The sequence below is a fragment of the Salvelinus alpinus genome, chromosome 14, assembly GCF_045679555.1.
Source record: "Salvelinus alpinus chromosome 14, SLU_Salpinus.1, whole genome shotgun sequence".
Taxonomy (NCBI): domain Eukaryota; kingdom Metazoa; phylum Chordata; class Actinopteri; order Salmoniformes; family Salmonidae; genus Salvelinus; species Salvelinus alpinus.
Window position 1 is genome coordinate 37,536,242 of NC_092099.1, and position 14,904 is coordinate 37,551,145.

A 14,904-nucleotide genomic window follows, 5' to 3' on the forward strand; every position below is an offset into this window, starting at 1 on the left:
ACAGATCTGTGATAACCATACAATTATAATATTAGTATAATCGTACGTAGGTGTGTCAGGGCTACAAAAGGTCTTAATGGGGCAATCAGCAGTTGCTTCATCAATTTTTGGACTTACACTCAGCGGCCAGTTCATTAGGTACGTCCATCTAGTGCCAGGTCGGACCCCCCTTTGCCTCCAGAATAGCCTGAATTCTTCAGGGGATGGATTCTACAAGGTGTGACATTCAAATGTTGCTCACTTGGCATCAAGGGAGCTAATGTGTGCCAGGAAAACATTCCTCAAACCATTACACCACCGCCAACAGCCTGTACCATTGACACAAGGCAGGATGGGGCCATGGACTACTGCTGCTTACGTCAAATCCTGACTCTGCCATCAGCATGACATAACCGGAACCGGGATTTGTCAGACCAGGCAATGTTTTTCCATGCCTCAATTGTCCAGTGTTGGTGATCTCGTGCCCACTGGAGCCGCTTCTTCTTGTTTTTCGCTGATAGTAGTGAAACCCGGAGTGGTCGTCAGCTGCAATACCCCAAGACAAGGACTGATGAGTTGTGCCTTCCGAGATGCCGTTCTGCACACCACTGTTGTACTGCACCATTATTTGCCTGTTTCTGGCCCGCCTGTTAGATTGCACGATTCTTGCCATTCTCCTTCGACCTCTCTCATCAACGAGCTGTTATCGCCCACAGGACTGCCGCTGATTGATGTTTTTGTTGTCACACCATTCTTTGTAAACCCTAGACACTGTCGTGCGTAAAAAGGCTGTTTCTGAGATACTGGAACCGGAACGCCTGGCACCGGCAATAATACCACGCTCAATGACTCTTAGGTCACTAGTTTTGCCCATTCTAATGTTCAATCAAACAGTAACAGAATGCCTCAATGCCTGTCTGCCTGCTTTATATAGCAAGCCATAGCCACATGACTCACTGTCTGTAGGAGCGAACCATTTTCGTGAATGTGGTGGTGTAACTAATAAACTAAATTAGTGTACAAAACATAAAGAGCACCTGCTCTTTCCATGACATAGACTGACCAGGTGAATCCAGGTGAAAGCTATGATCCCTTATTGATGTCACTTGTTAAATCTACTTCAATCACTGTAGATGAAGGTGAGGAGACAGGTTAAAGAAGGATTTTTAAGCCTTGAGACAATTAAGACATGGATTGTGTATGTGTGCCATTTAGAGGGTGAATGGGCAAGACAAAATCTTTAAGTGCCTTTGAACGGGGTATAGTAGTAGGTGCCAGGCACACTGGTTTGTGTCAAGAACTGCAACACTGCTGGGTTTTTCATGCTCAACAGTTTCCCGTGTGTATCAAGAATGGTCCACCACCTAAAGGACATCCAGCCAACTTGACACAACTGTGGGAAGCATTGGAGTCAACATGGGCCAGCATCCCTATGGAACCCGTTCGACACCTTGTAGAGTCCATGCCCTGACAAATTGAGGCTGTTTTGAGGGCAAGGGGGAATGCAACTCAATATTAGGAAGGTGTTCTTAATGTTTTGTGCACTCAGTGTATGATTTTTGAAGAATATAACTTATAAATGCCTCATGACCTTAGTTCAACTATCCTACCCCATCATAACCCAAATATAAACATGGTTTACTCCAATGTTTGTCAACAAAGTAAATGTAAACACAACATAGCCTCAAAACGTGGTTAAAACTATAATTTTGATATCATGGATCGTCAGTCCTTGCATCCATAGCTCCGTCTATGAATTTGAGAGTGGTTACACTTCTCTAGCCCAATTCCTTAGTTTTTTACCAAAACAGGGGTGGGGAGTTCGCTTTGTTATTGTTTCTACTGTTGATTGCTAGTTTAAAGAAACTGTGGTACTTATCTGGGTATTGTCATTATAGATACTTTCAAATAAGTATTTTGAGTCTTTCAAATAAGTAAAAATGATAACTAGTATTTTTAAAAAATATCCGCAATATTCTCATAATGTTTTATTTGCCTTCATAGACCGCCCTCTGCCACCACGTGACATTGTGGTGTCTGACATCCAGGCTGAGTCTTGCTATCTGACTTGGGCGGTCCCAGAGGACGACGGGGGTAGTGAGATCACCAACTACATCATCGAAAGGAGGGACGCCAGCAGGAAGAAGTCTGACTTTGAGCAGCTCACCTGCAATATCATTGATAGGAGATATGGGGTTAGTCCAAACTCCTGTTAAAGGTCAAAACTAGTCAAATACTGCTTTAATGTGGGGTCTGGGGTTAAGTTTCCCCTTGGTACAGATCAACTTCCCCTCCCCCAATCCTAACCTTAACTATTAGCTAGTGGGGAAAAGTGCAAAACTGGCCCAAGATCAGCATCTAGGGGCAACTTCATTTGACACCTTCAATAGGATGGTTAGTTAACTTATAATAATATGATGGTGATGATTACTAATGCATTGATATCACTCCTTCTAGGTGTACAAAATGGACAGGATGGGCCAGTACCAATTCAAAATCAAAGCTGAGAACAAGTTCGGAATCAGTGACGGTTGTGAATCCGAGAAGGTCGTTCTCAAGGATCCATTCGGTCTTCCTGGTCCACCTCGCAAACCAAAGGTCATCGCAGCAACTTCCACTACCATGACGATCACCTGGGAGCCTCCACTGCAGAACGGTGGCTCCTCCATTCAGGGATACTGGCTGGAGAAAAGAGAGAGAGGAGCTGGGATCTGGGGTCGTGTGAACAGAGCTCCAGTCACCAAGCCTGCAGTGAAGGGTTTGGAATACACAGTCCTCCGCCTTAATGAAGGGGCTGAGTACCAGTTCAGAGTGAGGGCTCAGAATGCTGCTGGAATCGGACCTCCCAGTGAAGCATCTCCATGTCAATTCGCTGTTGATCCACGCAGTAAGTACAGTACTCTTTCTTTGATGTTGTAAAATAGCTACAGTGCACTCGGAAAGTATTCAGACCCCTTCCCTTTTTCCACATTTTGTTACATTACAGCCTTATTCTAAAATGGATTCAATAAAAACATTTCCTCATCAATCTACACACAATACCTCATAATGACAAAGCAAAAACGGGTTTTTAGAATTTTTTACACATTTATTCAAAATAAAAACTGAAACATTATTTACATAAGTATTCAGACCCTTTGCTATGAAACTCAGAATTGAGCTCCGGTGCATCCTGTTTCCATTGATCATCCTTGAGATGTTTCTACAACTTGGAGTCCACCTGTGGTAAATTCAATTGATTGGACATGATTTGGAAAGACACACACCTGCCTATATAAAGTCCCACAGTTGACAGTACCAAGCCATGAGGTCGAAGGTAATTGTCCGTAGAGCTCCGAGACAGGATTGTGTTGAGGCACAGATCTGGGGAAGGATACCAACAAATCTCTGCATTGAAGTTCCTCAAGAACACAGTGGCCCGGCCAAAGTGAGCAATCAGGGGAGAAGGGCCTTGGTCAGGGAGGTGACCAAGAACCCGATGGTCCCTCTGACAGATCTCCAGAGTTCCTCTGTGGAGATGGGAGAACCTTCGAGAAGGACAACCATCTCTGCAGCACTCCAACAATCAGGCCTTTATGGTGGTGGCCAGACGGAAGCCACTCCTCAGTAAAAGGCACAAGACAGTCCGCTTAGAGTTTGCCAAAAGGCACCTAAAGGACTCTCAGACTATGAGTAACAAGATTCTCTGGCCTGAATGCCAAGCGTCATGTCATGAGCAAACCTGGCACTATCCCTACGGTGAAGCGTGGTGGTGGCATGCTGTGGGATGTTTTTCAGCGGCAGGGACTGGGAGACTAGTCAGGATTGAGGGAAAGATGCACGGAGCAGTACAGAGAGATCCTTGATGAAAACCTGCTCTAGAGTGCTCATGACCTCAGCCTGGGCCGAAGGTTCACCTTCCAACAGGACAACAACCCTAAGCACACAGACAAGACAATGCAGGAGTGGCTTCGGAACAAGTGTCTGAATGTCCTTGAGTGGCCCAACCAGAGCCCGGACTTGAACCCGATCGAACATCTCTGGAGAGACCTGAAAATATCTGTGCAGCGACGCTCCCCATCCAACCTGACAGAGCTTGAGAGGATCTGCAGAGAATAATGGGAGAAACTCCCCAAATACAGGTGTGCCAAGCTTGTAGCGTCATACCCAAGAAGAATCGAGGCTGTAATTGCTGCCAAATGTGATATTTGTAAAATTTGCAAAGATTTTTAAACCTGTTTTTGCTGTGTCATTATGGGGTATTGTGTGTAGATTGATGAAGGGGAAAAAAACAATTTTATCAATTTTAGAATAAGGCTGTAACGTAACAAAATGTGGAAAAAGTCAAGAGGTCTGATGACTTTCGGAATGCACTGTATGTCAAGAAGACTATATCATTATTCATTATTATGGCAGATTCCCCTTTGGAAAGAGATCTTCTGACCTCAACGGGACTTTCTGTTTGAATAAGGATTAAATACATGCATAATTACATTTGGGTAAAACTTGCATTGATTTTTTTTCAGATCCCCCAAGTGCACCAGGAATGCCAGTTGTTAAGGACAAGACCAAGACCAGCGTCACTCTCACCTGGACCCCACCAGAGAAAGATGGCGGCAGCCCAGTCAAGGGCTACATCGTTGAGGTTCAGGACACAGACTCCCTGGATTGGAAGAGAGTCAGTGACCCTGAGAAGCTGCACCCTACCACTGAGATCACTGTTCCAGACCTGAAAGAAGGCCAGAAGATCAGATTCAGAGTCACCGCTGTCAACGCTGCTGGCAAATCTGAACCAAGCGCACGTTCTGCTGACATCACTGTCCAGGACATCTTAAGTAAGTCTCAGCTCTGTTGCCTTGCCAACTTCTATGCCATTGTCTGACAACAAACTGAACTGGCACTATAAAAAGCATCTAGACATTATCTCACATTTCTTTTAGACTAAAATTTAGTTTTCAACAGCGGAGATTTGTATAAACCTTGCTGTTTGTCTCTCCGACATTTGCAACATTCTTTCAATTTCAAATTCGATCCCCAGCTGTCCCATAGTAATGAACGAGTCTGGACCAGACAGACAGACAGGTAGCGTTTCTCAGACAGTCGAAAATCATGAATCAGCTGGCATAATTTTTATGGATATATACAAAGAATAGACCATTAGAAAAAAGTCAAATTAAACGAAGTGCAGCTAGTTTGCAGTCTTTCCAGCTTCAGTTTGAAGCGATTGTATTAGCTGTGTTGTTGGCTAGCTCCTCTGAACAACAGTGTCCTGACAAGTGAGCACATTTTCATTAGCTCATTGTTATGGATGTATCTAAATAAATGTCACTAGAAAACAGCTTTAACAAATGAATATTCAGCTACTTTGCTGTTATTCTGGCTGCACCTTTTCGACTTGATTGTAAGTTAGCCATAGTTGGCTAGCTAGCAAGCCAGCCAGTATGACAATGGAACACTTAGAATGAACGATTAGGTCGTGTCCATAGATACAGAACAAAAAGACTGAATGACTGGGTCGTGTCTCTGGCAATCGAACCGATAGAACGAACGACCAGCCGGCTTGGGTAGCAAACATAGATTTGTGTCGGGACTATATATTGTGGAAGGATGAAATAGTATTTATTCATAAAAATAATGTTTTTAATTAAAATATATGAATCATTATTTGAATATGTTGGTAACCTGTTGTATAAAAGTGATAATGCCCTCGAAGCTGGTGTTTGGAGGACATTTTGCCACGGTTTACCAGCACGAGACTCGTGCCAATATATCCACCAAACACCGGCTTCTCGGGCATTATCACTTAATTATGTGTGAGTTTGGCTTGTTGATTTGAGTTTTACTGATGTACTATACTATGCTTTTTACTATACTAATGTACTTTTTAATTTCACAGCTGAACCAAACATTACTCTGGAGGTCAGCGCCCATGAGCTGTTGTCCTGCAGAGCTGGAACTACCATTAAAATCCCAGCTCTCATCACCGGCCGTCCCACTCCTAAAGTTACATGGGAGTTCAAGGATGGAACAGCAGAGACCGAGAAGAAGAATGAGATCCATATCCTTCCAATCGATTCAAAGGTAATGAATCTATATAAATACAATAGAGAAATCTATAGAAATCCAAGCTTTGTTCTTTTTTAAAGGAATAGTTATTTTCTACTTTTGTTTTGTTCGATCCAAACCATTTTTTATGTTTTCAAGTCTCATGTAATAATCATTGTGTATTTTGTAAATGTCTCTACTCAGATCGTGTCAACTGATACAACATCAGTTGTCACCATCCCTGAGAGCCACCTCAAACATGCCGGACGTTACATCATCACAGCAGAAAACGCAGCTGGACACAAGAACATGAAAGTCAGAGTCAATGTCCTTGGTAAGTAAAAACAAAATAACACAGGTGGATAAACAAATGGGCCAAGTCTTTTACAAGATTCCTAACCATTGGCAAAACCTTATTTTCAGATCTGCCTGGCCCACCCAAAGACCTCAAAGTCACAGACATCACAAGAGGTACATGTAGACTTACATGGAAGGCTCCAGATAGTGACGGTGGTGAGAGGATCAAGAGTTACTTCATTGAGAAGAAGACTGTGGAAGGAAAAGCTTGGACCAAGTGCAACCCAGCCTGTGCTGCCCAGTCCTTTATTGTGCCCGACCTCATTGAGGGACAGGATTACCTGTTCCGTATCCGGGCGGAGAACCGCTTTGGATTTGGACCACTAGTTGAGACCATTGAACATTCAAAGGCTAGAGATCCTATCCGTAAGTGAACAACATTCACTTCATCCACAGAGCCAACCTGTTCTATAGAACACACACCTGTTATATTGTACCAGCAGTTTCTAATCATTCCTTGTATTCTTTTTGTTCAGATCCGCCTGATGCTCCCACAAGGGTAAAGATTCAAGAAGTGACTAAGGGCACAGCCACCCTGACTTGGAAGCCACCCAGGAATGACGGTGGAGCTCCAGTGACACACTACACTGTTGAACGTCTGTGCTGGGACAGTAGTGGATCTCAGAAGCAGTCCTGGAGACAGTGCAACAGACGTGATATTGATGACCTCACCTTCAAGATTGAGGACCTGACTGAAGGAGAAGAGTATGAGTTCCGTGTCAAGGCCGTGAACGAAGCCGGCCCCAGTAGACCATCATCTACCGTTGGACCAGTCGTCATCCAAGACCAGACACGTAAGTTGAAATAAAGATGTATAGATGGTTGCTTCATTTAACCTCTACCGCTTCTCTCTCCCGGATCCGGGATCCTCCTCATCAAAAAAGCTGACTAGCATAGCCTAGCCTAACGCGACAGGGATATCATATAATATAATTTTCATGAAATCACAAGTCCAATACAGCAAATGAAAGATAAACATCTTGTGAATCCAGCCACCATTTCAGATTTTTAAAATGTTTTACAGCGAAAACACAATATGTATTTCTATTAGCTAACCACAATAGCAAAAGACTCAACCGCATATTTTCACAATTTTTCTACTGCATAGGTAGCTATCACAAAACCGACCAAATAGAGATATAATTAGTCACTAACCAAGAAACAACTTCATCAGATGACAGTCTTATAACATGTTATACAATACATTTATGTTTTGTTCGAAAATGTGCATATTTGAGGTATAAATCATAGTTTTACATTGCAGCTACCATCAAAAATATCACCAAAGCAGCCAGAATAATTACAGAGAGCAACGTGAAATAACTAAATACTCATCATAAAACATTTATGAAAAATACATGGTGTACAGCAAATGAAAGATAAACATCTTGTAAATCCAGCCAATATTTCAGATTTTTTAAGTGTTTTACAGCGAAAACACAATATAGCATTATATTAGCTTACCACAATAGCCAAACACACAAATGCATTTATCAGCAGCAAAAGGTAGCGATCGCAAAAACCAGCAAAAGATATAAAATTTATCACTAACCTTGACCAACTTCATCAGATGACAGTCCTATAATATCAGGTTATACAGTACACTTATGTTTTGTTCGAAAATGTGCATATTTTGAGCTGCAAACCGTGGTTATACATTGTGAATATGTAGCATCGATTCACCAAATTGTCCGGAGATATTTTGGACACTCACCTAATCTGACCAAAGAACTCATCATAAACTTTACTAAAAAATACATGTTGGACAGCAAATGAAAGATACACTAGTTCTTAATGCAACCGCCGTGTTAGATTTTTAAAAATAACTTTACCATAACAAACAGCTTACGTTATAGCGAGACAGCGCCCGCAAAAAGGGCGGAAAATAGGACTCAACATTTTCCACAGAAATACGAAATAACATCATAAATTGTTCCTACTTTTGCTGAGCTTCCATCAGAATCTTGTACAAGGAGTCCTTTGTCCAGAATAAATCGTTGTTTGGTTTTAGAATGTCCTTCTCTCCTGTCGAATTAGCAACCTTAGCTAGCCATGTGGCGCGAACATGCCCATCTTCTCCTGACGCAAAGAAAGGAAAATTCCAAAAGTCGCAATAAACGTTGAATAAACTGATACAACTCGGTTGAAAAAAACTACTTTATGATGTTTTTATCACATCTATCAAATAAAATCAGAGCCGGAGACATCCACCGTGTATACCGAACGCTTTTCAGAAGCCAATGTTGATGTCCTTCCCGCGCCTAGGTAGAGAAAGGAAATTCTGGTCACGTCATTCCAAGAGCTCTTGTTCGACCTCAGATCAAGCTAGACACCCCATTCCACCTTCCACTGCCTGTTCACATCTAGTGGAAGGCGTATGCAGTGCATGCAAATCCATAAATATTAAGCAATTGAATAGGCAGGCCCTGGAACAGAGCATCGTTTTCAGATTTTTCACTTCCTATCTGGAAGTTTGCTGCCAAATGAGTTCTGTTTTACTCACAGATATAATTCAAACAGTTTTAGAAACTTGAGAGTGTTTTCTATCCAATAGTAATAATAATATGCATATTGTACGATCTAGAATAGAGTACGAGGCCGTTTAAATTGGGCACGATTTTTTCCCAAAGTGAAAACAGCGCCCCCTATTCACAAGAAGTTTTTAAACAAATGCGTTGTTCTATGGTGTTATGTGTTATAGGTGATTAAAAGTGTTGTGTTAGGCAGGGGCGTTATGCACCCCAAAAATCTGTGGCAGCAAAAAGTGTATGAGGATGGCTGGGGAGTGGTCCAGAGGGGGGCTAGGCCCCGGCTGTAAATTGGAGAATTTAGCATTTTTCAAACACCTGAAACAGCCCTTTTCTGCAATCTAGAGCCACAATAATTATGGTTAATTCTATGTGAAAAATATATAAGTATTTTTCTGCATATCTAAGCATACCTCTTGACCTGTCTATATCCTCCTGACCCGGGGTTACTTTCTTCCTAAATATGCTTCTCTGCATATCTGCTGAAATCTGAAGTCTTATTCAGTACATTTAGTTATTGCTTGCATTTCTAAAATCTACCAACCTTGCCAGCAGGCATGCCAGCTAAGATATTTATACAAGCTATCTACTCTAACTTGATCGATTTACCTGAAATCGCTTCTTGGTAGCTAGTTACGAGTTTGGGAACTTATTTGGGATAGCTAAAGCCAACTTCATAAAATTACTAGGTGGCTAGTAGTATTACAGAGATAGAGAAAAATATACATGTATATACAGTATATATAGATATTTTTTAAGAGAACAAATCTGAAGGGGCACATGGCGCCTCTGGAGTTAGGTGTTAAAAGGTGTTTAGTGTCTAAAAGAAAATAAGTGATTTTCTAAAATGGATGCCATTGTTTATCTCTCAGGTGCTCCTGCTATTGAACTGGAGGAGTTCATGGAGGTTGAACAAGGAGCTGATATCAGCATCAAGGCAAAGATCAGGGGCTGTCCATTCCCCACTCTCACCTGGCTCAAGGCTCCAGCCCACAAGGGTGACGACAAGGTTGAGGTTGCATATGACGAGCACATCAACAAGATTGTGTCTGATGATAGCTGTATACTGCTGATCCAGCAGGGAAAGCGCTCAGATACAGGCCTCTACACTATCACAGCCAGTAACAGCCTAGGAAAGGCCTCCAAGGAGATGAGACTCAACGTCTTGGGTAAACTTCTTCTTTACATTTTAGTAATTTAGCAGATGCTCTTATCCAGGCAGACTTACATATCAATGTTGAAATTCAACATGCTTTATTATCATATTTTCACAGCCAAAAAAATCAACAAATTACATTATTAAAAGTTTTATTTTCACTTAACAAATGGTATCGCTTCCTTTCTTCAGGACGTCCTGGACCACCATCCGGTCCTGTGAAGTTTGAGGAGGTCGACGCTGAGAAGATCACCCTGTCATGGCTGCCACCTAAGGATGACGGTGGCTCCAAAGTGACCAACTACGTCATTGAGAGGCGTGTAGCCAACAGAAAGACATGGATCCCTGTGACCAACGAACCCAAGGAGCGTATCTGGACGGTGGAGGGCCTGATGGAAGGGCATGAGTATGTGTTCCGAATTTGTGCTCAGAACAAATATGGAGTTGGAGAGCCTCTGGACAGTGAACCTGAAGAAGCCAGGAAACTCTATGGTAAGTGTAGAGAGCAAAATATTATGTTTTCATGAAAGGATTTGCATCAATCAATCAGATGTATATAGAAAGCCCTTTTTTTCATTCATAGTTGTCACAAAGTGCTTTACAGTGACCATTCACATCATAATACACAAGTCTGATGAAAAACCTGAGAATGTTGAAGTCAAGATTAACAGAATTCATGTTTGTTTGTTTTTTATAAAGCTGTTCCTGGCCAATGCGAAAAGCCAACCATTTCAGCTGTTGACCATGATTCTATGATGGTCAACTGGGAAGAACCAGAAGACGATGGAGGCAGTCCAGTGACTGGCTATTGGCTGGAGCGTAAGGAAACCACCTCTAAGCGCTGGAACAGGGTGACGCGCGACCCCATCCGGGCCATGGCTTTCGGGGTGTCCCATAATGTGACTGGACTCATTGAGGGGTCACAGTACCTCTTCCGGGTCACAGCTATCAACGCAGCAGGATGTGGACCTCCTAGCGCGTGCACCGACCCCATCTTTGCCAGAGATCCTATCTGTAAGTATTGTATGATACTTGATTTTACTTCTGCCCTTGGCTGTTTAAAATAGCATAGGCCCTTGACAACTGTCCTCCATCTCACTTGGCTTAAGGCAAGTTTGTAAAGGTTGCACCAGTTGACAGTACGATACTTAAGTATGGCATTGGTTGAAGCTCAATGTTAAATATAAATCTCTCAACCATCATATCTTAGTGAATATGACACTAATGTCGATGAAAATTTGCAAATTCACTTAGAGGTACACACCACACTCCCTGCCGCTCATCATGACCCGTCCGGTTGAGAACCACATACCGAAATTATAACAGGATCGTTGGCAATTGAGTTTACATAGCATTTTCTGCAAACACCTAGTTGAAATTTTAGACGTCAGATTAACATCCATAAAGCATCCATAAAGTGACCATAGCATCCATTGGATTGACTAAGTTTGTGGGTGCAACAGTTTTTATTAAATGTATAATTTATCGCTCTCATGTGCCCATTTCGGTCCATTAAGAACCAATGATATGCTACCTTTTTGTAGCATTTCTGACAATGCTAACATCTTTTTCAGCCGAAGCTCAGAGTTCTAGCACCGGGTCAAACAACTCAGTTGCTTGGCAACAACACAGCTGCTGCCATATAATTAGGAATTGGAATAACAGTTTGAGAAGGTTTGAAGCCTAATCAACCTGCATACACATTGGCTGAATCGCCCTTAAGCCCTTTATCGAGTGGCCACTTGCTGATGTGTTCGATAGTGATCAATCGAGTCTGCAAGTGTTTTGACCAAAATGAGCATTGAGACGATGCACGCTCGACATCCCAACTGCCACTTACCAATATTCCACATTATAAAATCTATTTGTGCACATTCTCCTGGGAGCGGTCTTGTAGTAGCTAGTATGACTTGCTATGAAACATGGGCAGTGCACTCAGGGAGTGACAACAGAGTTGTAAAAAGAAAATTACATCTCTCTACTTCCGCACAGAATATGTGCAAGTCTATCAGTCGCCAGTGATTGCATCAGCTGATTTGGCTTGTTGTAGACTGCTTGCTGCTAGCTAGCCGTGGTTAGCTGCAATTTCGTTTCATATAAAGTGGCTGGCTCAGGGTAAGCTAGCTAGAGAACTTGTCCATTAGCTAGCTAGCTTTCGTGTCCATTATGAAACATCAGAAATAACACCCCTTCAAGCACTACAGTCCTTTGCTAGATGTGCGACTAAGACCAGCTCTGCAAATAATTGTAGATGTTTTAAGATTTCTTGATTTATGTTGACTTATTCAGACTATTTTTTAAACGTACTTGATTGACTCATGAACGAGCATGTCAAGTGATCGAGTGCTGGTTCAAATCCAGGCTGCATCACGTCCAGTTGTGACTGGGAGTCCCATAGGGTGGTGCACAATTGGCCTGAGGTAGGCCGTCATTGTAAATAAGAATTTGTTCTTAACTGACTTGCTGTCACGTTCCTGACCTGTTTTCCTTTGTCTTGTATTTATTTAGTTGGTCAGGGCGTGAGTTGGGTGGGTTTGTCTATGTGTGATTTTCTATGTTGGGATTTTGTGTTCGGCCTGGTATGATTCTCAATCAGAGGCAGCTGTCAATCGTTGTCCCTGATTGAGAATCATACTAAGGCAGCCGGGGTTTCACATGTGTTTTGTGGGTGTTTGTTTCCGTGTTAGTGTTTTCACCACATGGTACTGTATAGGTTTCTGCACTTCCTTTATTTGTTTTGTATTTCAGTGTTCAGTTTTCGTTATAATAAATCATTATGAACACTAACCACTCTGCGTATTGGTCCGATCCGTCTCGCCTCTCCTCGTCCGAGGAGGAGGATGAATATGACAGCCGTTACACTTGCCTAGTTAAATAAAGTTAATATATAAAAATAAAATAATTCTGTGCCCAGTGGGTTTGAAGTGTTCGGTTTGAGGTTCAGCCATTTTCTGAAGAACAATAGACCAACATATCTACTGTAGTAGTTCAAAGCTGTGTGCTGGAAGACCTTGGTTGAGCATGGGTGGATGGGTGGTGCTCATGTGAATGTCCTTCCTTTTTCGGCTTCAGACCAATGCCTACTTGTAGTTTTTTTGTTTTTGATAGCTTATTGCACAGATTTTTCAACCATATTTCAGTGTTTTAAACATGGTTTGAATTTTATTGTGTAGCCGTCCCTGGACCTCCAACACCAAAGGTCACAGACTGGACCAAGTCATCAGTGGATCTAGTCTGGATCCCACCTCTGAAGGATGGTGGATCTAAGATCACGGGATACATTGTTGAATACTCAGAGGATGGAACAGACAAATGGGTTAAAGTAAGTATAATGATTGTTTTTGTAATTTGAATGTTTTTTTCCCCAATAAGGTAACCTGTATGTGCACAAGTTTTACATAACATATGTTTTTGTTTCAGGCTGAAGACAAGGAGCACAGAAGCACCAAGTTGGTCATTACTGGATTGAAGACCGGTGGATTCTACAAGTTTAGAGTGACAGCATTGAATGCTGCAGGCCCCAGCGAACCCGGTGAAGTCCCAGACGCTATTAAGGTTGAAGACAGAACAAGTGAGTTAACTTCTTAAATTTCTCCTTCTTGAAATTATGATCTCTTGTTTTAGGAGAGCTTTTCTTTATTGACCTGTTTATATCCACATATGATAATATCATGGTTTTAAATTCTTCATCTGCTCCCTGAAATTGTGATCTAGTTGATCTGTTTGGGATAAATGGAATGATAATATTATGTTTTTATGCCTATCACAGTTGCTCCTGAGGTTGACCTTGATGCCACAGTGAAGGAAAGGATGGTAGTCCATGCCGGTGGTGTGATCCGCATCCTGGCCTTTGTGTCTGGCCAGCCTGCTCCAAAGATCACATGGAGCCGTGATGACGGTGCTCTACCACCAGAAAGTGCAGTTGAGACCACCGCTATCAGCTCATCGCTGGTCATCAAGCCCTGCACCAGAAGACACCAAGGAGTCTATACTCTGACTGCTGCTAACTCAGGAGGAGAAAAGAAGAGATCTATCATTGTTGATGTCCTGGGTAAGTGTGTAGAAATTACAGGAAAGAATCAATAAATAAGATAGGAACTCATACACATGCAGAACCAGGACGACACATAAAGAAGTGTGTGTGATACTCAAGTTGAGATACTTTAATTAGATTGTAATGTGGAGAAACAATCTTGTGTACACAAGTTATTATCTCTTGTACACAACTTATTTTTATTTGTTCTCTGCTGTCCCTGTAGCAGCTCAATAACAACCATGCATGTTACCACAAATAGAACAGAAGTCTCACAATCTTTCATGTTCTTCCTCAGATGTCCCTGGTCCAGTTGGCGTACCCTTCACCGCAGAGAACCTTACTAGCGACTCCTGCAAGCTGAACTGGTTTTGTCCTGAGGATGATGGTGGTTCTGCCATCACCAACTACATCATTGAGAAACGCGATGTGGAGAGGAAGGCCTGGACTGCCCTGTCCTACACAGTCACCAGACACACTGCTGTGGCCCACGGACTGCAGAACGGAAAAGCTTACTTCTTTAGAATCGCAGCTGAGAACTCCATTGGAGTTGGACCTTTCGTTAACACCGCATGCGAAATCATCATAAAGGATCCCATCAGTAAGTCTGGTCTACATACATAACTAGATTACTTTTTCTTGGCCTGGGGTGGTCAAGCAGTATAACCCGCTGCCTCTCAAGCACATGTACAGTACATTGTACCACTGCCCGTATGGGTTCTTTCAGCACTCTCTCCTAACTGCCCCACTCCTTTAAAAAATAAATGTTTAAAAAAAAAGTCCTTTCTTATTATGACATTTAAAAAATGTGATGTGATGACTAATCT

The 14,904-nt window shown here is 42.3% G+C and overlaps 1 protein-coding gene across 1 annotated transcript in view; it reads left to right on the top strand.

The window, feature by feature from the left end:
- The window catches only part of ttn.1 (titin, tandem duplicate 1), a 171,663-nt gene that overhangs the window by 89,454 nt on the left and 67,305 nt on the right, over window positions 1-14,904 (top strand). Inside the window, exons 125-138 of the mRNA XM_071341458.1 lie at window positions 1,984-2,174; window positions 2,437-2,866; window positions 4,485-4,793; window positions 5,855-6,039; window positions 6,208-6,337; window positions 6,427-6,726; window positions 6,837-7,154; window positions 9,761-10,057; window positions 10,237-10,536; window positions 10,744-11,058; window positions 13,218-13,366; window positions 13,465-13,615; window positions 13,814-14,095; window positions 14,376-14,678. Coding sequence (XP_071197559.1) covers window positions 1,984-2,174; window positions 2,437-2,866; window positions 4,485-4,793; window positions 5,855-6,039; window positions 6,208-6,337; window positions 6,427-6,726; window positions 6,837-7,154; window positions 9,761-10,057; window positions 10,237-10,536; window positions 10,744-11,058; window positions 13,218-13,366; window positions 13,465-13,615; window positions 13,814-14,095; window positions 14,376-14,678 — 3,660 coding nt within the window. The remainder of the gene's footprint in view (window positions 1-1,983; window positions 2,175-2,436; window positions 2,867-4,484; window positions 4,794-5,854; window positions 6,040-6,207; window positions 6,338-6,426; window positions 6,727-6,836; window positions 7,155-9,760; window positions 10,058-10,236; window positions 10,537-10,743; window positions 11,059-13,217; window positions 13,367-13,464; window positions 13,616-13,813; window positions 14,096-14,375; window positions 14,679-14,904) is intronic.